The sequence below is a fragment of the Schistocerca americana genome, chromosome 2 (assembly GCF_021461395.2).
Source record: "Schistocerca americana isolate TAMUIC-IGC-003095 chromosome 2, iqSchAmer2.1, whole genome shotgun sequence".
NCBI lineage: Eukaryota > Metazoa > Arthropoda > Insecta > Orthoptera > Acrididae > Schistocerca > Schistocerca americana.
This window is the reverse complement of record NC_060120.1, coordinates 675,217,007-675,241,839: the sequence shown is the minus strand read 5'-3', so window position 1 is coordinate 675,241,839 and position 24,833 is coordinate 675,217,007. Positions and strand designations below refer to the sequence as shown.

Sequence of the window (24,833 nt, the reverse complement as noted above, 5' to 3'; positions counted from 1 at the left end):
ATTGCAGACACTTTCAAAAACTTTGTTTCTTTCAGTAGCAGACAACGTAGGGTTGCATAGGTCCTCAGAAGATAGCTTCAAATATTTTAAAAAATGCAGTCCACACAATGTTGCCAAAATTCAACTGTATCCAAATCACCAAAGGAGATCTCAATAATGTTAGCTCTCTTAAAAACAAATGTTCCAATGGTTATGATGAAATCAGCACTACCATAATTAAATGTTGCTCCTAAGAACTTTGTGACATACTGAGTCACTTATGTAATGAATCTCTCCACAGTGGTACTTTTCCAGATAACGGGATAACGGGAGTAGCAGGTTTACGGTTCTCACCCTATCTTTTTAATAGAAAACAGTGTGTGTTTGTATCAGGATTAGCACATAATAACAGTCATTCAAAATATGAAACCATCAGACAAAGGGTGTCCAAGAGCTCTATTTTAGGTCCCTTGTTGTTCCTATTATATATTAATGACCTTCCATATGCAGTGTCTCAAAATGCAAATTTTGTCTTATTTGCAGATGATACAATTAGTGGTATAAAAAACAGTACCTCTGATCTCATTGAGCAATCAGCTAATGAAATATTTGTAAGTATCAATGGGTCGTTCACAGCAAATGGATTGTCACTGAATTTTGACAAGAGCCAGTACATACATTTTAGTACCTCACAAAGAATACCTGACCCTATAAATATAATGGATTCAAACAATTAATTTAAATAGACAGTGTCAAATTTTTATGGCTACACATTAACCACAACCTAAATTGGACTCTAGAAACGCCTTAGTTCAGCTACATTTGCAGTACGCTTGATAGCAGAAATAGGGGATTTAAAAAGGAAGAAGTTAGTTTATTCCGTCTATTTCCATTCACTAATGAGTTATGGAATGATATTTTGGGGAAACTCCTCTCACAAAGAGAACATTTTCAAAATTAGAATTATATCTGGTGTCCGTACTAGATCATCATGCACAGAACTCTTTAAGAAACTTGATATTCTAACTACTACTTCTCAGTACATATACTCATTGATGTCCTTTGTCATTTGCAATACGTTTCATTTTGCAGAAAATAGTGCAAAACATGATTACAACATTAGAACCACAAATAATCAGTATAAGGACTATAAAGGTTTAACATTAGTACAAAAAGGAGTCAAATACATGGGTACTGACATATTCAATAATTTACCAGAGCATATCAAAGGTCTTGTAAGTGATAAAGATCGGTTTCAGAGTGAATTAAAGAACATCTTGCTGGCCAACTCCCTCTATTCCATCGATGAATATCTTCACAAGGATTATAGCTCATAACTCTGTCTGCATTGGAATTGTACAATATCCATGATCTGAGTAAAAAGAAAAAAAGAGATCCATGGAAAACGATAAATGTAATGTAAGTATGCGGTGTGACCACCTCTTGCAGAAATACAGGCCTGAGGAACGACGGGGCATACTGTGAATGATGTCGTCAACATCATGTTGAACCAATAACGCCCATTCAGTGCTCTCGCAACTCTTGGAGAGTGGATGGTGGATGCTGGTGTGATGCAACCTGTGTCCTTAGTGTATCACAAACGTGCTCTATGGAATTCAGATCGGGAGAACGAGCAGACCATGCAATATCTTTCGCTTCCAAGAAAATATTAACCACGCGTGCTCTTTGAGGTCGAACATTGTCGTCCAGTAATACGAAGTCTGGTCCCACAGCACCTTGCAACAACCGCCCATGAGGTCCCACGATCTCGTCACGATACCTGACAGCAGTTAAACCGTGCCGATTTAACCGTACAATTTCATGAAGAGGTGTACGAGTGGTCAACATAATTCCTGCCCACAAAATTACGGATCCTCCTCGATATCGGTCTCTATCCATAACGTTTGGGTCCCGAAATCCGTTTTGGCCTCCCTCCAGATGCAAATCCGTCGAGAATCCCTGTCCAGACCAATCGGGAATTCATCTGTCAAAAGAACGTTGGCCCACTGTTCGACCGTCGATGTGGCATGTTGACGGCTGCACTCTAGACGATCCCTTCCGTGAAGTCGCGTTAGAAGTACACATACAGCAGGTCTCCGACAGTAAAGGCCACTCTGCCGAAGCCTTCCGTACACCGTTTGCCTCGATAGAACACGTCCACTGGATGTTGCGACGTCAGATGCCGGTTGCCGTGCAGTAATAAAGCGATACCGTCATACCCCTACAGCCAAATAATAGTCCTCTCTGATGTTACACATAGTCGGCCCTGCCCTGGTCTTTAGCATACAGTTTCGGTTGGTTGGTTGGTTTGTCTGGGGTATAAAAGGACCAAACTACAGGATCATCAGCCCCTTTTTCCTTATGCAAACAAGACTCAAGTTAAAACAATTCCCAAAAGGAGTCAGGGAAAGGAAAAGGGCGGAAAACTAAAGAGGAATCACACGGAAAGTAAAACCGAAAGGAGGTAACCAAAAGGGGGGAACGTACACTACAAGGAAAAGTAATGGAAGTTATTAGAATAATACTGCTGATCACAAGAATAAAAAGAGAATGAGCCAGCCACTCTTGAACACTCTAAAATCTCCAGCCTAAAAGAGAAGGCAAGATGAACACACATAGGGACAAGGAGGACACCAAGACAAACATTCGCTATAAACTCTCGGCATGTCCGAAAAACAACAGAACGATTCATGTTAAGCCATCGGGCCACATGAGTTTGCAACTGTCCAGGTTCTATTCTTCCCATGGCCATCCACCCCAGAGAGCATGGTAGGGTCTTCTCTGTGCCATACTGCACCGTCTGTGACTGTGTACACAGCGACTGTGGATATGGGATTACTCCGGAAACAGTATCCCGTTTCATAGGTGCCCTGACGTCATCATTGGTGTGGTTGTCCGTTGATCGGAATGCCATCTTCCGGGAAGGACACGATCGTACGGGTATCTGTAGATAGTTTGTATGAGGATGAGTCAAATGAAAAGCTTACATATTTTTTTAAATAATATTTATTGTGCAGAAGTGCCACAAAGCTGTATCACTTTTCAACATAATCGCCCCCACGCTCAATTCAAGTCCTCCAGTGCTTACAAAGTGCATAAATTCCGTTAGAAAAAATTCTTCTGGTAGTCCGCGCAACCACTTAGGCACCGCATGGCATAGCTTCTCATCAGAACGGGTCTTCCTTCCTCCCATTGCGTCTTTGAGTGAGCCAAACATATGGGAATCACTTGGGGCAAGGTCTGGTGAGTATAGTGGATGAGGAAGACACTCAAAATGCAGGTCTGTGATTGTTGCAACTGTTGTACGCGGAGTGTGGGGCCTTGCATTGTCATGTTGCAAAAAGGACACCTGCTGACAGCAATCCACGTCGCTTTGATTTGATTGCAGGCCGCAGATGATTTTTTAGGAGGTATGTGTATAATGCACTGGTGACAATGGTCCGTCTAGGCGTGTAATGCTTCAAAATGACCCCTTCTTCGTCCCAAAAGATAGTCAGCATAACCTTCCCTGCTGATGGTTCTGTTCGAAACTTCTTTGGTTTTGGTGATGAGGAATGGCGCCATTCCTTGCTAGCTCTCTTCGTTTCCGGTTGGTGGAAGTGAATCCAGGTTTCGTCCCCAGTAACGATTCCTGCAAGGAAGCCATAATCTTCTCGTTCAAAGCGGCGAAGAAGTTCTTCGCAAGCATCAACACGTCGTTCTCTCATGTCAGAAGTCAGCTGCCGTGGCACCCATCTTGCAGACACTTTGTGAAACTGGAGCACATCATGCACAATGTGGTGTGCTGACCCATGTCTAATTTGTAAACATGCTGCATTGTCATTCAGTGTCACTCGGCGGTTTTCCTCCACTATGGCTTCAACTGTTGCAATGTTCTGTGGAATCACAACTCGTTGTGCCTGACCTGGACGAGGAGCATCTTCCACTGAAGTCATACCATTTGCGAACTTCCTACTCCATTCGTAGACCTGCTGCTGTGTAAACACGCATCACCGTATTGAACTTGCAAAATGGTTCAAATGGCTCTGAGCACTATGGGACTTAACAGCTGTGGTCATAGTCCCCTAGAACTTAGAACTACTTAAACCTAACTAACCTAAGGACATCACACACATCCATGCCCGAGGCAGGATTCGAACCTGCGACCGTAGCAGTCGCGCGGTTCTGGACTGCGCGCCTAGAACCGCGAGACCACCGCGGCCGGCATTGAACCTTCATTCGACGATGAATTTGAATAGGTTTCACACGTTCACTGCCCAAAAACCGAATAACAGATCGCTGTTCTTCCGTGGTGCAAGTCGCACGTGGGGCGGCCATCTTTATACTGATACTGCGACGGTATGTGTGCGTGTGCACTATGCTGCCACCTACAGGCCATTCTGTACGCTGTTCCTAGCACGCTTACCAACTTACAGAATAACGGCGCGAAATTTCGATTTGTTATTACAAATTATAGTTTTCATTTGAGTCAACCTCGTATGATTACATCGTGAATTAGACACAGGATGGGGAAATAGTGGTTTGTTGCTTTAATTTTGGGCACCAGTGTAATTCGAGCGAAACCGGTTTTCACAATAAAAATGCGTATACATTTTTTATGAAATTATAAATCTAGAGGACTATTTCCTCCTAGAGACACAATGTAATCCTACTATAAATTTGTTATTCCTTGATGATTTTCACAATGGGATATAATTACGTCACAAAAGTTTTAACTCTGGGTGATATTAAGCGGAAATTATGTCAAAAGTTGTTTTGACAACTGTTCACAGGGGGCCGAGATCAGCAGCAGGCAATACAGCACTGATGACTATGACAGCGAGAGGAATGGGTTTTTTCTCGAGGATAATATGCAACGCCAGCGCAGAGAAAGCAGGGGTTTTGGTCACAGACAAGTGCCTCCGTGGGCACGTGCACGCGGTAATACAATACCCGGATATAGACATAGTGCACGTGGCGGCAAAAACAAACACTTCGTGAAATCAGCAGGGCATGAAGGTCCTTCTGCCGACTGGAGGCGTATGGTAGCGGACCTGAACAGTGCTTATCATGCGACTGGTGCTTCTACTGGAGACAGCCCGACAGAGGTTGCTGAAGACAAAGACCTTCTACATGAAGCCCTTCTTATATACAACAATCTTTATCCTAAGCACAACAACAAAGACGTAAATAATTTGGAAGCTAGTGATATTAAATCCATGACGAATTTTAGAAATTATGTGAACACAAGAAAAGATTCAACCAAATGGGAAATGTCGTCAAAGGAAAGCTATCAGGTACAAGATGAGCTCCGCAGACTGCTCCAGTTATACAAGAACGAATTTTCTGAGCACCAGACTCGGGGAAGAGCCTATGGGGATCCTAGGGAAAGAAGTAAATGGTTGAATCCGTTAAGTGCTGTTAACAAGGAGAAACATATAGCCAAATCGGAATTTTCCACGACAGAAGACGAGTCTGCCCACAAAATCGTGCGCCACGGGGTTGAAGACGAAGTCAGCAAGCTGGCTCAGTTTTACGAGAATGAAGTTTCCGGGGTCGAGGAACAGGACACAAGCCACGGGACACCCAGGGATATGAAGAAATTGTCACATTTTCCAAACGAAGCTAATGTGTATAAAGATATAACAAAATCAATATCTTATAGAACAAACTGGGAAGCTGTCCACAAAGAGCCTCCCTATATAGAGAGACACAGATGGCAAAATAACTACAATGGGCAGGTCACATCAAAACTAAGTCGCTACTCTCCGATCGACAAAAGCAGGCGCTGGTTTACCGGCGACACTGTCCCAGCACAATACCGCGACAGTTCTGGCAACTATAAAAATGATGGTTTGTTCTGGAACTCTCCTGTTGTAGAAGCATTGCCAAGTCACGACAAAGACAGTAGCCAGCTGAAAGACCCACATGATAAATATGAAGCTAGCCAGAGGAAACCACAAGATGAAAAATACGAAACGTTCAAACGAAAGGATGCTACTAGCGGGGAGAAAGACAAACTAGCGGAAATAAACCAATATGTCACCAAATTTGAAGGAAACACTTATGGCGATAATAGCCATCCAACGTACGAAAATCATGGACCCGCAGTTAAGTCCTGGGGAAAGGAAGAATACAAAGAAGCAAGCACAAACGTTAACTATGAGCCAAAATTCCACAAACTAGCAGGAGACAAGTGGACACGAAATAACGATAATTATATTACTCGAGGCGAAAGTTACGAAACGTGGAATGGAAATGATAGTCCACGCACGTATCTTTATGATGATGATGATGGGATACTGTACCAAAAAGAAGACAATAAAATAAAAATTGATGATGTTCGCACCCAATCAGCGACATGGGCAAAATCAACAGACAGTGCCGAAGAATACTTAACAAACGAAAGTACACTAAAGGTGAAAAATAATTATGGCACTCACCCAGCTGACATTTGGCATCCCCACTATGAAGAAAAGTACGCAGTCGAACAAAAAGGAAGCGTTATCTCGGAGTACTCTAAAACTGACGATCATAATGAAGATAGTTACTCGGGGGACGCGCTTCACACATCTCTCAAGGACGAGATACCTGAGGACAGCACTCTTCGAAGAATGAATAATGAAGAAGAAAGCAAGACAATAGTTGCCCATAGTTACTATTCTCGGGAAGACGATGTCCGGCACAAAGAACAAATCACCACGTTAATAGCAGACTCCCATAAAACACCAAAATATGAAAAGACGACAGTTGGGCGCAACCACTATTTTCTGGAAGACAACCGGGAAATGACGAATCGGTACGATGTGAGCTACGAAGAACAAAACTCCGTTCCAATAACAGACTCGAATAGACCTCTAACAGACATGAAAGAAAATTACCACGGTCACACAGAAAACACAGATTATGTCTACGACGATATGTCTCAAACGCGGTCATCAGCGGACAGAGAAGAAGTGTTCGTCGAGGAAAGGAGCAGCTCGTGTATCAATTGTCAGGCGGTCGAAAAATCGGTGGTAATAAATGACAATGAACAACGCTATTCTGATGAAGTAACAGATGCGTATCTGGAAGATCTGAACGGTATGGAAAAGTCGTTACAGGATTCAAAGGAAGAAGGAAATGATCACGTACACGTTTCTCAGGGCCAACATGGAAAAACAACTGGCGACTACAAACCAATGTCTGTTGAAGGAGATCGTATCTCGTGGACTCCCAGCCTGAATGACGATACGTCAGGGATAAACATTTTGAATGTTCCGAGCCACTCGAGTAAAGTACCAGAACCGTCCGTAGTCGAAAACCATAAAGTACATGAAAACCTGCAACAGTTCCAAAGAGGCGACGAGCCTAAAAATGACATTATTTACATACATGAAAATTACAGATTAGAGGCTTCAACTAAAAACGACCGGAGCATACACGAAGAAATACAAACGCAATCATGGGCACTGAATAGTGGGGAAAAAAGTAGCAACAAAACTGACAATAATGTTGATTATATATACGATTCCACTGAAAATTCCACAGCAGACGACGATGAAATGTATGATGGAGGAGATCCTACGTTATGGATCCCAAGCAATGAAGACGATGAAAAAGTCGTGTTAGCCGTGGATAAAATAGCCTATACCCATCACAACACAAGTAAATACGTGGAAGACGACCACATACCTAACGACGTCAAAGTAACAAATGTGGAAGGAAGCTTCGCTGAACGAGACGAATTGAAGACTATGAAAAAAAGCAACGGCGACCAAGAAATAATCAGACCACGCTATGAAAACGTTTGGACAGAAAATAAAACCAGGAACAGCGAAAATAACAACTCTGAGACGCAAAAGCCAGAACCAGTTTACCTGCATACAGGAAAGTACAAAGTATCAAGTGAAGATGGAAAACAAGGGTCACCTCCAGAAAACACAGCACATTCGATTCCAAGCCACGAAGACGATAAATCTCTTGTCGAAGTTCCGGACGAATTACATCATCGCAAAGAGCTACCGAGTATAAAGATCCAAAAGGAAAACTTCACACAAAAGTTGTTGCAAAGGACGGAAAAGAACATAAAAACAGATGATGACATGCACATAAAACACAGCCAAGACATATACATACCTCATAGCGAACACATGCAAATTTCTAGTAAATATGATAGTAGCACAAGTGATACAGTACCAACACATTCAGTATTCTGGACCAGTGAGGAGTCAGAAAGCAGTGAAACTGTCTCACATGAAACACAGATATCTCAATCTGTAAACTTGTATCCAGAGCAATACGATGAGACACCTAAGGAAGACAAAAAATTTCCACCACACAGAAATGAAGACGGAATGGCTACGGTCGATAGCACGAACGAATTTCATCCCTCCAATGCGGCACAGTTTCCATACGACGCAAACCAACAATCCACGCAAGATTCATGCCTACAATTAGAAGAGGACAGTAAAATAGAAGATAATATACAAATACACAATAGTGCTGAAATCGACATTTCTAGTAAATATGATAGTGAACAAGACGACACATTACATATGCCATCTGCTGCTTCGTTCAGCGTGGAGTTAAAAAGCAGTGAAAATGTCACAGATGAAACACCACAGCCTGAATCAGTGTACTGGTATCCAGGTCGAAACAATAAATCACTCGATGCCAGGGCATCAATGTCATTTAAGGAACCAAACGCACTTCCGCATCAAGGTCATAAAGGCGGAACGACTATGAGTGACAATAAGAACGAATTTAATTCCTTCAACGCAGTACCCACTCCATATGACGCATATAAACATTCCACGCATAACTCGCTCCAACAATCAGAAGAGGACACCAAAATTGACGATAATATAAAAATACACGTAAGCGTCCAAATGGACATTTCAAGTAAATATGATAGTAGCCAAGACGACAGTTTACAAATGCCTCCAACAGTCTCGACTGATGCGGAGCCAGGAAGCTATGAATATGACAGTTACGATATACAAAAATCTCAAACTGTGAACTTGTACCCAGGGCAGAACGAGCAATCACTCGAACCCACTGATAAAGAGTCGTCTCTGGAAGACATCACATTTAAACTACCAAGCCATGAAAACCCAACAACAACGGATGAAGAAACGAACGAATTTCATAAAATCAAAACGGAAGCAACACGATTTGATGCAAACCAACACTCCGACATTCACACGTCCCTAAAATTAGAAAAAGGTAGTAAAAGAGACGAAAATGTATTCGTACAAAATATGGACCCATCACACCATACTGGCGCATCAGACACTAATGCAGAACACACCACACGTCCCAATCCAAGCAATAGAGCCAACGTCACTACAGTCTATAACAAACCGGCAGTAAGTCTCTCCCACATCCCACTACCTAGATATGATTCACAAACAGACGAAAAACCACATTCGTCCCAACAACCAAAGGAACATACCAAGCATCCCCAATTTTCCAGTAAACGTGATAGTAGCGAAAAATACACACTAAAAACGTCGTCAACCTTCTGGACCACAAAGCAGTTAAGAAGCAATGAAAACATAACAGATAAGATACCGAAGTCTAAATCAGCATACTTGTACCTAGAACAATATGAACAAGCAGTCGATGTCAGCACATCAGACTCTCCTGCGGAACACACCGCACTTCCACTTCCAAGCGACGAAGACCAAACCACTACAGTCTATAATAAGGCCGAAATAAGATTCTCCGATATGCCACCGTCTCTATATCATTCACACACTGAGTCAACGCAACATTCGTCCCAACAACCACAGGAAGACTCCAAGAAAGATGATAATGTTTCAATACCTAATACCGACCATCTAGATTCTTCCACTAAACATGACATTAGTGAAGACGACACACTTTCAACGCATTCAGCTCTCTGGGCCACTGAAGAGTTAGCAAGCAGTGAAAATATCACAGATGAGATTCCAAAGTCTGATTCAGGGTACTTGTACCCAGAGCAATATGAACAAGCAGCCGATGCCAGCACATCAGACTCTCCTGCGGAACACACCACACTTCAGCTTCCAAGCAACGAAGACGAAACCACTACAGTCTATAATAAGGCCGAAATAAGTCTCTCCGATATGCCACCGTCTCTATACGATACACAAACAGAGTCAGCGCAACATTCGTCCCAACAACAAGAGGAAGACTCCAAGAAAGATGATAATGTTTCAATACCTAATACCGACCATATAGACTCTTCCACTAAACGTGACAGTAGCGAAGACGATACACTTTCAACGCCTTCAGCTGTCTGGATCACTGAAGAGTTTGCAAGCAGTGAAAATGTCACAGATGAGATACCAAAGTCTGATTCAGGGTACCTATACCCAGGGCAATATGAACAAGCAACCGATGCCAGCACATCAGACTCTACTGCGGAACACACCACACTTCAGCTTCCAAGCAATGAAGATGAAATAACTACAGTCTATAATAAGGCCGAATTAAGTCTCTCCGATATGCCAACGTCTCTATATGATACACACACAGAGTCAACGCAATATTCGTCCCAACAGCCAGAGGAAGACTCCAAGAAAGATGATAACGTTTCAATACCTAATACCGACCATCTAGACTCTTCCACTAAACCTGACAGTAGTGAAGAAGACACACTTTCAACGCCTTCAGCTGTCTGGTCCACTGAAGAGTTAGCAAGCAGTGAAAATGTCACAGATGAGACATCCAAGTCTGAATCAGGGTACCTGCACCCAGGGCAATTTGAACAAGCAGCCGATGCCACCACATCAGACTCTGCTGCGGAACACACCACACTTCCGCTTCCAAGCAACGAAGCCGAAACCACTACATTCTATAACAAGGCCGAAATAAGTCTCTCCGATATGCCATCGTCTCTATATGATACACACACAGAGTCAATGCAATATTCGACCCAACAGCCAGAGGGAGACTCCAAGAAAGATGATAACGTTTCAATACCTAATACCGACCATCTAGACTCATACACTAAACCTGACGGTAGTGAAGAAGACACACTTTCAACGCCTTCAGCTGTCTGGACCACTGAAGAGTTAGCAAGCAGTGAAAATGTCACAAATCAGATTCCAAAGTCTGAATCGGGGTACCTGTACCCAGGGCAATTTGAACAAGCAGCCGATGCCAGCACATCAGACTCTCCTGCGGAACACACCACACTTCAGCTTCCAAGCAACGAAGACGAAACCACTACAGTCTATAATAAGCCCGAAATAAGCCTCTCCGATATGCCACCGTCTCCATATGAGTCACACACAGAGTCAACGAAACATTCGTCACAACAACCACACCAAAACTCCAAGAAAGATGATAATGTTTCAATACCTAATACCGACCATCTAGACTCTTCCACTAAACATGACAGTAGCGAAGACGATACACTTTCAACGCCTTCAGCTGTCTGGACCACTGAAGAGTTAGCAAGCAGTGAAAATGCCACAGATGAGATACCAAAGTCTGAATCAGGGTACCTACACCCAGGGCAATTTGAACAAGCAGCCGATGCCAGCACATCAGACTCTGCTGCGGAACACACCACACTTCAGCTTCCAAGCAACGAAGACGAAACCACTACATTCTACAATAAGGCCGAAATAAGTCTCTCCGATATGCCACCGTCACTATATGATACACACACAGAGTCAATGCAATATTCGGCCCAACAGCCAGAGGGAGACTCCAAGAGGGATGACAACGTTTCAATACCTAATACCGACCATCTAGACTATTCCACTAAATCTGACAGTAGTGAACAAGACACACTTTCAACGCCTTCAGCTGTCTGGACCACTGAAGAGTTAGCAAGCAGTGAAAATGTCACAGATGAGATACCAAAGTCTGAATCAGGGGACATGCACCCAGGGCAATTTGAACAAGCAGCTGATACCAGCACATCAGACTCTCCTGCGGAACACACCACACTTCAACTTCCAAGCAACGAAGACGAAACCACTACATTCTACAATAAGGCCGAAATAAGTCTCTCCGATATGCCACCGTCTCTATATGATACACAAACAGAGTCAATGCAATATTCGACCCAACAGCCAGAGGGAGACTCCAAGAAAGATGATAGCGTTTTAATACCTAATACCGACCATCTAGAATCTTCCACTAAACCTGACGGTAGTGAAGAAGACACACTTTCAACGCCTTCAGCTGTCTGGACCACTGAAGAGTTAGCAAGCAGTGAAAATGTCACAGATGAGATACCAAAGTCTGAATCAGGGTATCTGCACCCAGGGCAATTTGAACAAGCAGCCGATACCAGCACATCAGACTCTCCTGCGGAACACACCACACTTCAGCTTCCAAGCAACGAAGACGAAACCACTACATTCTACAATAAGGCCGAAATAAGTCTCTCCGATATGCCACCATCTCTATATGATACACACACAGAGTCAACGCATTGTTCGTCCCAACAGCGAGAGGAAGACTCCAAGAAAGATGATAACGTTTCAATACCTAATACCGACCATCTAGACTCTTCCACTAAACCTGACAGTAGTGAAGAAGACACACTTTCAACGCCTTCAGCTGTCTGGACCACTGAAGAGTTAGCAAGCAGTGAAAATGTCACAGATGAGATACCAAAGTCTGAATCAGGGTACCTGCACCCAGGGCAATTTGAACAAGCAGCCGATGCCAGCACATCAGACTCTGCTGCGGAACACACCACACTTCCGCTTCCAAGCAACGAAGACGAAACCACTACATTCTACAATAAGGCCGAAATAAGTCTCTCCGATATGCCACCATCACTATATGATACACACACAGAGTCAATGCAATATTCGACCCAACAGCCAGAGGGAGACTCAAAGAAAGATGATAACGTTTCAATACCTAATACCGACCATCTAGACTCTTCCACTAAACCTGACAGTAGTGAAGAAGACACACTTTCAACGCCTTCAGCTGTCTGGATAACTGAAGAGTTAGCAAGCAGTGAAAATGTCACAGATGAGATACCAAAGTCTGAATCAGGGTACCTGCACCCAGGGCAATTTGAACAAGCAGCCGATGCCAGCACATCAGACTCTCCTGCGGAACACACCACACTTCCGCTTCCAAGCAACGAAGACGAAACCACTACAGTCTACAATAAAGCCGAAATAAGTCTCTCCGATATGCCACAGTCACTATATGATACACACACAGAGTCAATGCAATATTCGACCCAAAAGCCAGAGGGAGACTCCAAGAAAGATGATAACGTTTCAATACCTAATACCGACCATCTAGACTCTTCCACTAAACCTGACAGTAGTGAAGAAGACACACTTTCAACGCCTTCAGCTGTCTGGACCACTGACAAGTTAGCAAGCAGTGAAAATGTCACAGATGAGATACCAAAGTCTGAATCAGGGTACCTGCACCCAGGGCAAGATGAACAAGCAGCCGATGCCAGCACATCAGACTCTGCTGCGGAACACACCACACTTCCGCTTCCAAGCAACGAAGACGAAACCACTACATTCTACAATAAGGCCGAAATAAGTCTCTCCGATATGCCACCGTCACTATATGATACACACACAGAGTCAATCCAATATTCGACCCAACAGCCAGAGAGAGACTCCAACAAAGATGATAACGTCTCAATACCTAATACCGACCATTTAGACTCTTCCACTAAACCTGACAGTAGTGAAGAAGACACACTTTCAACGCCTTCAGCTGTCTGGACCACTGAAGAGTTAGCAAGCAGTGAAAATGTCACAGATGAGATACCAAAGTCTGAATCAGGGTACCTGCACCCAGGGCAATTTGAACAAGCAGCCGATGCCAGCACATCAGACTCTGCTGCGGAACACACCACACTTCCGCTTCCAAGCAACGAAGACGAAACCACTACATTCTACAATAAGGCCGAAATAAGTCTCTCCGATATGCCACCATCACTATATGATACACACACAGAGTCAATGCAATATTCGACCCAACAGCCAGAGGGAGACTCAAAGAAAGATGATAACGTTTCAATACCTAATACCGACCATCTAGACTCTTCCACTAAACCTGACAGTAGTGAAGAAGACACACTTTCAACGCCTTCAGCTGTCTGGATAACTGAAGAGTTAGCAAGCAGTGAAAATGTCACAGATGAGATACCAAAGTCTGAATCAGGGTACCTGCACCCAGGGCAATTTGAACAAGCAGCCGATGCCAGCACATCAGACTCTCCTGCGGAACACACAACACTTCAGCTTCCAAGCAACGAAGACGAAACCACTACATTCTACAATAAGGCCGAAATTAGTCTCTCCGATATGCCAACGTCTCTATATGATACACCTACAGAGTCAATGCAGTATTCGACCCAACAGCCAGAGAGAGACCCCAAGAAAGATGATAACGTTTCAATACCTAATACCGACCATCTAGACTCTTCCACCAAACCTGACAGTAGTGAAGAAGACACACTTTCAACGCCATCAGCTGTCTGGACCACTGAAGAGTTAGCAAGCAGTGAAAATGCAACAGATGAGATACCAAAGTCTGAATCAGGGTACCTGCACCCAGGGCAATTTGAACAAGCAGCCGATGCCAGCACATCAGACTCTGCTGCGGAACACACCACACTTCCGCTTCCAAGCAACGAAGACGAAACCACTACAGTCTACAATAAAGCCGAAATAAGTCTCTCCGATATGCCACAGTCACTATATGATACACACACAGAGTCAATGCAATATTCGACCCAAAAGCCAGAGGGAGACTCCAAGAAAGATGATAACGTTTCAATACCTAATACCGACCATCTAGACTCTTCCACTAAACCTGACAGTAGTGAAGAAGACACACTTTCAACGCCTTCAGCTGTCTGGACCACTGAAAAGTTAGCAAGCAGTGAAAATGTCACAGATGAGATACCAAAGTCTGAATCAGGGTACCTGCACCCAGGGCAAGATGAACAAGCAGCCGATGCCAGCACATCAGACTCTGCTGCGGAACACACCACACTTCCGCTTCCAAGCAACGAAGACGAAACCACTACATTCTACAATAAGGCCGAAATAAGTCTCTCCGATATGCCACCGTCACTATATGATACACACACAGAGTCAATCCAATATTCGACCCAACAGCCAGAGAGAGACTCCAACAAAGATGATAACGTCTCAATACCTAATACCGACCATTTAGACTCTTCCACTAAACCTGACAGTAGTGAAGAAGACACACTTTCAACGCCTTCAGCTGTCTGGACCACTGAAGAGTTAGCAAGCAGTGAAAATGTCACAGATGAGATACCAAAGTCTGAATCAGGGTACCTGCACCCAGGGCAATTTGAACAAGCAGCCGATGCCAGCACATCAGACTCTGCTGCGGAACACACCACACTTCAGCTTCCAAGCAACGAAGACGAAACCACTACATTCTACAATAAGGCCGAAATAAGTCTCTCCGATATGCCACCGTCTCTATATGACACACCCACAGAGTCAATGCAATATTCTACCCAACAGCCAGAGGGAGACTCCAAGAAAGATGATAACGTTTCAATACCTAATACCGACCAACTAGACTCTTCCACTAAACCTGACAGTAGTGAAGAAGACACACTTTCAACGCCTTCAGCTGTCTGGACCACTGAAGAGTTAGCATGCAGTGAAAATGTCACAGATGAGATACCAAAGTCTGAATCAGGGTACCTGCACCCAGGGCAATTTGAACAAACAGCCGATGCCAGCACATCAGACTCTGCTGCGGAACACACCACACTTCCGCTTCCAAGCAACGAAGACGAAACCACTACATTCTACAATAAGGCCGAAATAAGTCTCTCCGATATGCCACCGTCTCTGTATGATACACCCACAGAGTCAATGCAATATTCGACCCAACAGCCAGAGGGAGACTCCAAGAAAGATGATAACATTTCAATACCTAATACCGACCATCTAGACTCTTCCACTAAACCTGACAGTAGTGAAGAAGACACACTTTCAACGCCTTCAGCTGTCTGGACCACTGAAGAGTTAGCAAGCAGTGAAAATGTCACAGATGAAATACCAAAGTCTGAATCAGGGTACCTGCAGCCAGGGCAATTTGAACAAGCAGCCGATGCCAGCACATCAGACTCTCCTGCGGAACACACAACACTTCCGCTTCCAAGCAACGAAGCCGAAACCACTACATTCTATGACAAGGCCGAAATAAGTCTCTCCGATTTGCCACCGTCTCTATACGATACACACTCAGAGTCAGCGCAACATTCGTCCCAACAGCCAGAGGAAAACTCCAAGAAAAATGATAATGTTTCAATACCTAATACCGACGATCGAGACTCTTCCACTAAACCTGACAGTAGTGAAGAAGACACACTTTCAACGCCTTCAGCTGTCTGGACCACTGAAGAGTTAGCAAGCAGTGAAAATGTCACAGATGAGATACCAAAGTCTGAATCAGGGTACCTGCACCCAGGGCAATTTGAACAAGCAGCCGATCCCAGCACATCAGACTCTGCTGCGGAACACACCACACTTCCACTTCCAAGCAACGAAGACGAAACCACTACATTCTACAATAAGGCCGAAATAAGTCTCTCCGATATGCCACGGTCACTATATGATGCACACACAGAGTCAATGCAATATTCGACCCAACAGCCAGAGGGAGACTCCAAGAAAGATGATAACGTTTCAATACCTAATACCGACCATCTAGACTCTTCCACTAAACCTGACAGTAGTGAAGAAGACACACTTTCAACGCCTTCAGCTGTCTGGACCACTGAAGAGTTAGCAAGCAGTGAAAATGTCACAGATGAGATACCAAAGTCTGGATCAGGGTACCTGCACCCAGGGCAATTTGAACAAGCAGCCGATGCCAGCACATCAGACTCTGCTGCGGAACACACCACACTTCCGGTTCCAAGCAACGAAGACGAAACCACTACATACTACAATATGGCCCAAATAAGTCTCTCCGATATGCCACCGTCACTATATGATACACACACAGAGTCAATCCAATGTTCGAACCAGCAGCCAGAGGGAGACTCCAAGAAAGATGATAACGCTTCAATACCAAATACCGACCATCTAGACTCTTCCACTAAACCTGACAGTAGTGAAGAAGACACACTTTCAACGACTTCAGCTGTCTGGACCACTGAAGAGTTAGCAAGCAGTGAAAATGTCACAGATGAGATACCAAAGTCTGAAACAGGGTACCTGCACCCAGGGCAATTTGAACAAGCAGCCGATGCCAGCACATCAGACTCTGCTGCGGAACACACCACACTTCCGCTTCCAAGCAACGAAGACGAAACCACTATATTCTACAATAAGGCCGACATAAGTCTCTCCGATATGCCACCGTCACTATATGATACACACACAGAGTCAATGCAATATTCGACCCAACAGCCAGAGGGAGACTCCAAGAAAGATGATAACGTTTCAATACCTAATACCGACCATCTAGACTCTTCCACTAAACCTGACAGTAGTGAAGAAGACACACTTTCAACGCCTTCAGCTGTCTGGACCACTGAAGAGTCAGCAAGCAGTGAAAATGTCACAGATGAGATACCAAAGTCTGGATCAGGGTACCTGCACCCAAGGCAATTTGAACAAGCAGCCGATGCCAGCACATCAGACTCTCCTGCGGAACACACCACACTTCCGGTTCCAAGCAACGAAGACGAAACCACTACATACTACAATAAGGCCGAAATAAGTCTCTCCGATATGCCACCGTCACTATATGATACACACACAGAGTCAATCCAATATTCGACCCAACAGTCAGAGGGAGACTCCAAGAAAGATGATAACGTTTCAATACCAAATACCGACCATCTAGACTCTTCCACTAAACCTGACAGTAGTGAAGAAGACACACTTTCAACGCCTTCAGCTGTCTGGACCACTGAAGAGTTAGCAAGCAGTGAAAATGTCACAGATGAGATACCAAAGTCTGAATCAGGGAACCTGCACCCAGGGCAATTTGAACAAGCAGCCGATGCCAGCACATCAGACTCTGCTGCGGAACACACCACACTTCAGCTTCCAAGCAACGAAGACGAAACCACTACATTCTACAATAAGGCCGAAATAAGTCTCTCGTATGTGCCACCGTCTCTATATGATACACCCACAGAGTCAATGCAATATTCGACCCAACAGCCAGAGGGAGACTCCAAGGAAGATGATAACGTTTCAATACCTAATACCGACCATCTAGACTCTTCCACTAAACCTGACAGTAGTGAAGAAGACACACTTTCAACGCCTTCAGCTGTCTGGACCACTGAAGAGTTAGCAAGCAGTGAAAATGTCACAGATGAGATACCAAAGTCTGAATCAGGGTACCTGCACCCAGGGCAATTTGAACAAGCAGCCGATGCCAGCACATCAGACTCTCCTGCGGAACTCACAACACTTCCGCTACCAAGCAACGAAGCCGAAACCACTACATTCTATGACAAGGCCGAAATAAGTCTCTCCGATTTGCCACCGTCCCTATATGATACACACTCAGAGTCAGCGCAACATTCGTATCAACAGCCAGAGGAAAACTCCAAGAAAAGTGATAATGTTTCAATACCTAATACCGACGATCTAGACTCTTCCACTAAACCTGACAGTAGTGAAGAAACACTCTCAACGCCTTCAGCTGTCTGGACCACTGAAGAGTTAGCAAGCAGTGAAAATGTCACAGATGAGATACCAAAGTCTGAATCAGGGTACCTGCACCCAGGGCAATTTGAACAAGCAGCTGATGCCAGCACATCAGACTCTGCTGCGGAACACACCACACTTCCGCTCTCAAGCAACGAAGACGAAACCACTACAGTCTACAATAAGGCCGAAATAAGTCTCTCCAATATGCCAATGTCACTATACGATACACACACAGAGTCAATGCAATATTCGACCCAACAGCCAGAGGTAGACACCAAGAAACATGATAACGTTTCAATACCTAATACCGACCATCTAGACTCTTCCACTAAACCTGACAGTAGTGAAGAAGACACACTTTCAACGCCTTCAGCTGTCTGGACCACTGAAGAGTTAGCAAGCAGTGAAAATGTCACAGATGAGATACCAAAGTCTGAATCACGGTACCTGCACCCAGGGCAATTTGAACAAGCAGCCGATGCCAGCACATCAGACTCTGCTGCGGAACACACCACACTTCCGCTTCCAAGCAACGAAGACGAAACCACTACATTCTACAATAAGGCCGAAATAAGTCTCTCCGATATGCCACCGTCTCTATATGATACACCCACAGAGTCAATGCAATATTCGACCCAACAGCCAGAGGGAGACTCCAAGAAAGATGATAACGTTTCAATACCTAATACCGACCATCTAGACTCTTCCACTAAACCTGACAGTAGTGAAGAAGACACACTTTCAACGCCTTCAGCTGTCTGGACCACTGAAGAGTTAGCAAGCAGTGAAAATGTCACAGATGAGATACCAATGTCTGAATCAGGGAACCTGCACCCAGGGCAATTTGAACAAACAGCCGATGCCAGCACATCAGACTCTCCTGTTGAACACACAACACTTCCGCTTCCAAGCAACGAAGCCGAAACCACTACATTCTATGACAAGGCCGAAATAAGTCTCTCCGATTTGCAGCCGTCTCTATATGATACACACTCAGAGTCAGCGCAACATTCGTCCCAACAGCCAGAGGAAAACTCCAAGAAAGATGACAATGTTTCGATACCTAATACCGACGATCGAGACTCTTCCACTAAACCTGACAGTAGTGAAGAAGACACACTTTCAACGCCTTCAGCTGTCTGGACCACTGAAGAGTTAGCAAACAGTGAAAATGTCACAGATGAGATACCAAAGTCTGAATCAGGGTACCTGCACCCAGGGCAATTTGAACAAGCAGCCGATGCCAGCACATCAGACTCTGCTGCGGAACACACCACACTTTCGCTTCCAAGCAACGAAGACGAAACCACTACATTCTACAATAAGGCCGAAATAAGTCTCTCCGATATGCCACCGTCACTATATGATACACACACAGAGTCAATGCAATATTCGACCCAACAGCCAGAGGGAGGCTCCAAGAAAGATGATAACGTTTCAATACCTAATACCGACCATCTAGACTCTTCCACTAAACCTGACAGTTGTGAAGAAGACACACTTTCAACGTCTTCAGCTGTATGGACCACTGAAGAGTTAGCAAGCAGTGAAAATGTCACAGATGAGATACCAAAGTCTGAAACAGGGTACCTGCACCGAGGGCAATTTGAACAAGCAGCCGATGCCAGCACATCAGACTCTGCTGCGGAACACACCACACTTTCGCTTCCAAGCAACGAAGACGAAACCACTACATTCTACAATAAGGCCGAAATAAGTCTCTCCGATATGCCACCGTCACTATATGATACACACACAGAGTCAATGCAATATTCGACCCAACAGCCAGAGGGAGGCTCCAAGAAAGATGATAACGTTTCAATACCTAATACCGACCATCTAGACTCTTCCACTAAACCTGACAGTAGTGAAGAACACACACTTTCAACGCCTTCAGCTGTCTGGACCACTGAAGAGTTAGCAAGCAGTGAAAATGTCACAGATGAGATACCAAAGTCTGAATCAGGGTACCTGCACCCAGGGCATATTGAACCAGCAGCCGATGCCAGCACATCAGACTCTGCTGCGGAACACACCACACTTCAGCTTCCAAGCAACGAAGACGAAACCACTACATTCTACAATAAGGCCGAAATAAGTCTCTCCGATATGCCACCGTCTCTATATGATACACCCACAGAGTCAATGCAATATTCGACTCAACAGCCAGAGGGAGACTCCAAGAAAGATGATAACGTTTCAATACCTAATACCGACCATCTAGACTCTTCCACTAAACCTGACAGTAGTGAAGAAGACACACTTTCAACGCCTTCAGCTGTCTGGACCACTGAAGAGTTAGCAAGCAGTGAAAATGTCACAGATGAGATACCAAAGTCTGAATCAGGGAACCTGCACCCAGGGCAATTTGAACAAGCAGCCGATGCCAGCACATCAGACTCTGCTGCGGAACACACCACACTTCAGCTTCCAAGCAACGAAGACGAAACCACTACATTCTACAATAAGGCCGAAATAAGTCTCTCCGATATGCCACCGTCACTATACGATACACACACAGAGTCAATGCAATATTCGACCCAACAGCCAGAGGGAGACTCCAAGAAAGATGATAACGTTTCAATACCTAATACCGACCATCTAGACTCTTCCACTAAACCTGACAGTAGTGAAGAAGACACACTTTCAACGCCTTCAGCTGTCTGGACCACTGAAGAGTTAGCAAGCAGTGAAAATGTCACAGATGAGACACCAAAGTCTGAAACAGGGTACCTGCACCGAGGGCAATTTGAACAAGCAGCCGATGCCAGCACATCAGACTCTGCTGCGGAACACACCACACTTTCGCTTCCAAGCAACGAAGACGAAACCACTACATTCTACAATAAGGCCGAAATAAGTTTCTCCGATATGCCACCGTCACTATATGATACACACACAGAGTCAATCCAATATTCGACCCAACAGCCAGAGGGAGACTCCAAGAAAGATGATAACGTTTCAATACCTAATACCGACCATCTAGACTCTTCCACTAAACCTGACAGTAGTGAAGAAGACACACTTTCAACGCCTTCAGCTGTCTGGACCACTGAAGAGTTAGCAAGCAGTGAAAATGTCACAGATGAGATACCAAAGTCTGAATCAGGGAACCTGCACCCAGGGCAATTTGAACAAGCAGCCGATGCCAGCACATCATACTCTGCTGCGGAACACACCACACTTCAGCTTCCAAGCAACGAAGACGAAACCACTACATTCTACAATAAGGCCGAAATAAGTCTCTCCGATATGCCACCGTCTCTATATGATACACCCACAGAGTCAATGCAATATTCGACTCAACAGCCAGAGGGAGACTCCAAGAAAGATGATAACGTTTCAATACCTAATACCGACCATCTAGACTCTTCCACCAAACCTGACAGTAGTGAAGAAGACACACTTTCAACGCCTTCAGCTGTCTGGACCACTGAAGAGTTAGCAAGCAGTGAAAATGTCACAGATGAGATACCAAAGTCTGAATCAGGGTACCTGCACCCAGGGCAATTTGAACAAGCAGCCGATGCCACCACATCAATCTCTCCTGTGGAACACACAACACTTCCGCTTCCAAGCAACGAAGCCGAAACCACTACATTCTATGACAAGGCCGAAATAAGTCTCTACGATGTGCAGCCGTCTCTATATGATACACACTCAGAGTCAGCGCAACATTCGTCCCAACAGCCAGAGGAAAACTCCAAGAAAGATGACAATGTTTCGATACCTAATACCGACGATCGAGACTCTTCCACTAAACCTGACAGTAGTGAAGAAGACACACTTTCAACGCCTTCAGCTGTCTGGACCACTGAAGAGTTAGCAAGCAGCGAAAATGTCACAGATGAGATACCAAAGTCTGAATCAGGGTACCTGCACCCAGGGCAATTTGAACAAGCAGCCGATGCCAGCACATCAGACTCTGCTGCGGAACACACCACACTTGCGCTTCCAAGCAACGAAGACGAAACCACTACATTCTACAATAAGGCCGAAATAAGTCTCTCCGATATGCCACCGTCTCTATATGATACACCCACAGAGTCAATGCAATATTCGACCCAACAGCCAGAGGGAGACTCCAAGAAAGATGATAACGTTTCAATACCTAATACCGACCATCTAGACTCTCCCACTAAACCTGACAGTAGTGAAGAACACACACTTTCAACGCCTTCAGCTGTCTGGACCACTGAAGAGTTAGCAAGCACTGAAAATGTCACAGATGAGATACCAAAGTCTGAATCAGGGTACCTGCACCCAGGGCAATTTGAACAAGCAGCCGATGCCAGCACATCAGACTCCGCTGCGGAACACACCACACTTCCGCTTCCAAGCAACGAAGACGAAACCACTACATTCTACAATAAGGCCGAAATAAGTCTCTCCGATATGCCACCGTCACTATATGATACACACACAGAGTCAATGCAATATTCGACCCAACAGCCAGAGGGAGACTCCAAGAAAGATGATAACGTTTCAATACCTAATACCGACCATCTAGACTCTTCCACTAAACCTGACAGTAGTGAAGAAGACACACTTTCAACGCCTTCAGCTGTCTGGACCACTGAAGAGTTAGCAAGCACTGAAAATGTCACAGATGAGATACCAAAGTCTGAATCAGGGAACCTGCACCCAGGGCAATTTGAACAAGCAGCCGATGCCAGCACATCAGACTCTGCTGCGGAACACACCACACTTCAGCTTCCAAGCAACGAAGACGAAACCACTACATTCTACAATAAGGCCGAAATAAGTCTCTCCGATATGCCACCGTCACTATACGATACACACACAGAGTCAATGCAATATTCGACCCAACAGCCAGAGGGAGACTCCAAGAAAGATGATAACGTTTCAATACCTAATACCGACCATCTAGACTCTTCCACTAAACCTGACAGTAGTGAAGAAGACACACTTTCAACGCCTTCAGCTGTCTGGACCACTGAAGAGTTAGCAAGCAGTGAAAATGTCACAGATGAGATACCAAAGTCTGAAACAGGGTACCTGCACCGAGGGCAATTTGAACAAGCAGCCGATGCCAGCACATCAGACTCTGCTGCGGAACACACCACACTTTCGCTTCCAAGCAACGAAGACGAAACCACTACATTCTACAATAAGGCCGAAATAAGTTTCTCCGATATGCCACCGTCACTATATGATACACACACAGAGTCAATCCAATATTCGACCCAACAGCCAGAGGGAGACTCCAAGAAAGATGATAACGTTTCAATACCTAATACCGACCATCTAGACTCTTCCACTAAACCTGACAGTAGTGAAGAAGACACACTTTCAACGCCTTCAGCTGTCTGGACCACTGAAGAGTTAGCAAGCAGTGAAAATGTCACAGATGAGATACCAAAGTCTGAATCAGGGTACCTGCACCCAGGGCAATTTGAACAAGCAGCCGATGCCACCACATCAATCTCTCCTGTGGAACACACAACACTTCCGCTTCCAAGCAACGAAGCCGAAACCACTACATTCTATGACAAGGCCGAAATAAGTCTCTACGATTTGCAGCCGTCTCTATATGATACACACTCAGAGTCAGCGCAACATTCGTCCCAACAGCCAGAGGGAAACTCCAAGAAAGATGACAATGTTTCGATACCTAATACCGACGATCGAGACTCTTCCACTAAACCTGACAGTAGTGAAGAAGACACACTTTCAACGCCTTCAGCTGTCTGGACCACTGAAGAGTTAGCAAGCAGTGAAAATGTCACAGATGAGATACCAAAGTCTGAATCAGGGTACCTGCACCCAGGGCAATTTGAACAAGCAGCCGATGCCAGCACATCAGACTCTGCTGCGGAACACACCACACTTCCGCTTCCAAGCAACGAAGACGAAACCACTACATTCTACAATAAGGCCGAAATAAGTCTCTCCGATATGCCACCGTCTCTATATGATACACCCACAGAGTCAAAGCAATATTCGACCCAACAGCCAGAGGGAGACTCCAAGAAAGATGATAACGTTTCAATACCTAATACCGACCATCTAGACTCTTCCACTAAACCTGACAGTAGTGAAGAAGACACACTTTCAACGCCTTCAGCTGTCTGGACCACTGAAGAGTTAGCAAGCAGTGAAAATGTCACAGATGAGATACCAAAGACTGAATCAGGGTACCTGCACCCAGGGCAATTTGAACAAGCAGCCGATGCACGCACATCAGTCTCTGCTGCGGAACAC

The 24,833-nt window shown here is 44.8% G+C and overlaps 1 protein-coding gene across 1 annotated transcript in view; it reads left to right on the top strand.

The window, feature by feature from the left end:
• The window catches only part of LOC124594330 (mucin-16-like), a 71,355-nt gene that overhangs the window by 23,979 nt on the left and 22,543 nt on the right, over positions 1–24,833 (top strand). The window contains exon 2 of the mRNA XM_047132692.1: positions 4,752–24,815. Coding sequence (XP_046988648.1) covers positions 4,752–24,815 — 20,064 coding nt within the window. The remainder of the gene's footprint in view (positions 1–4,751; positions 24,816–24,833) is intronic.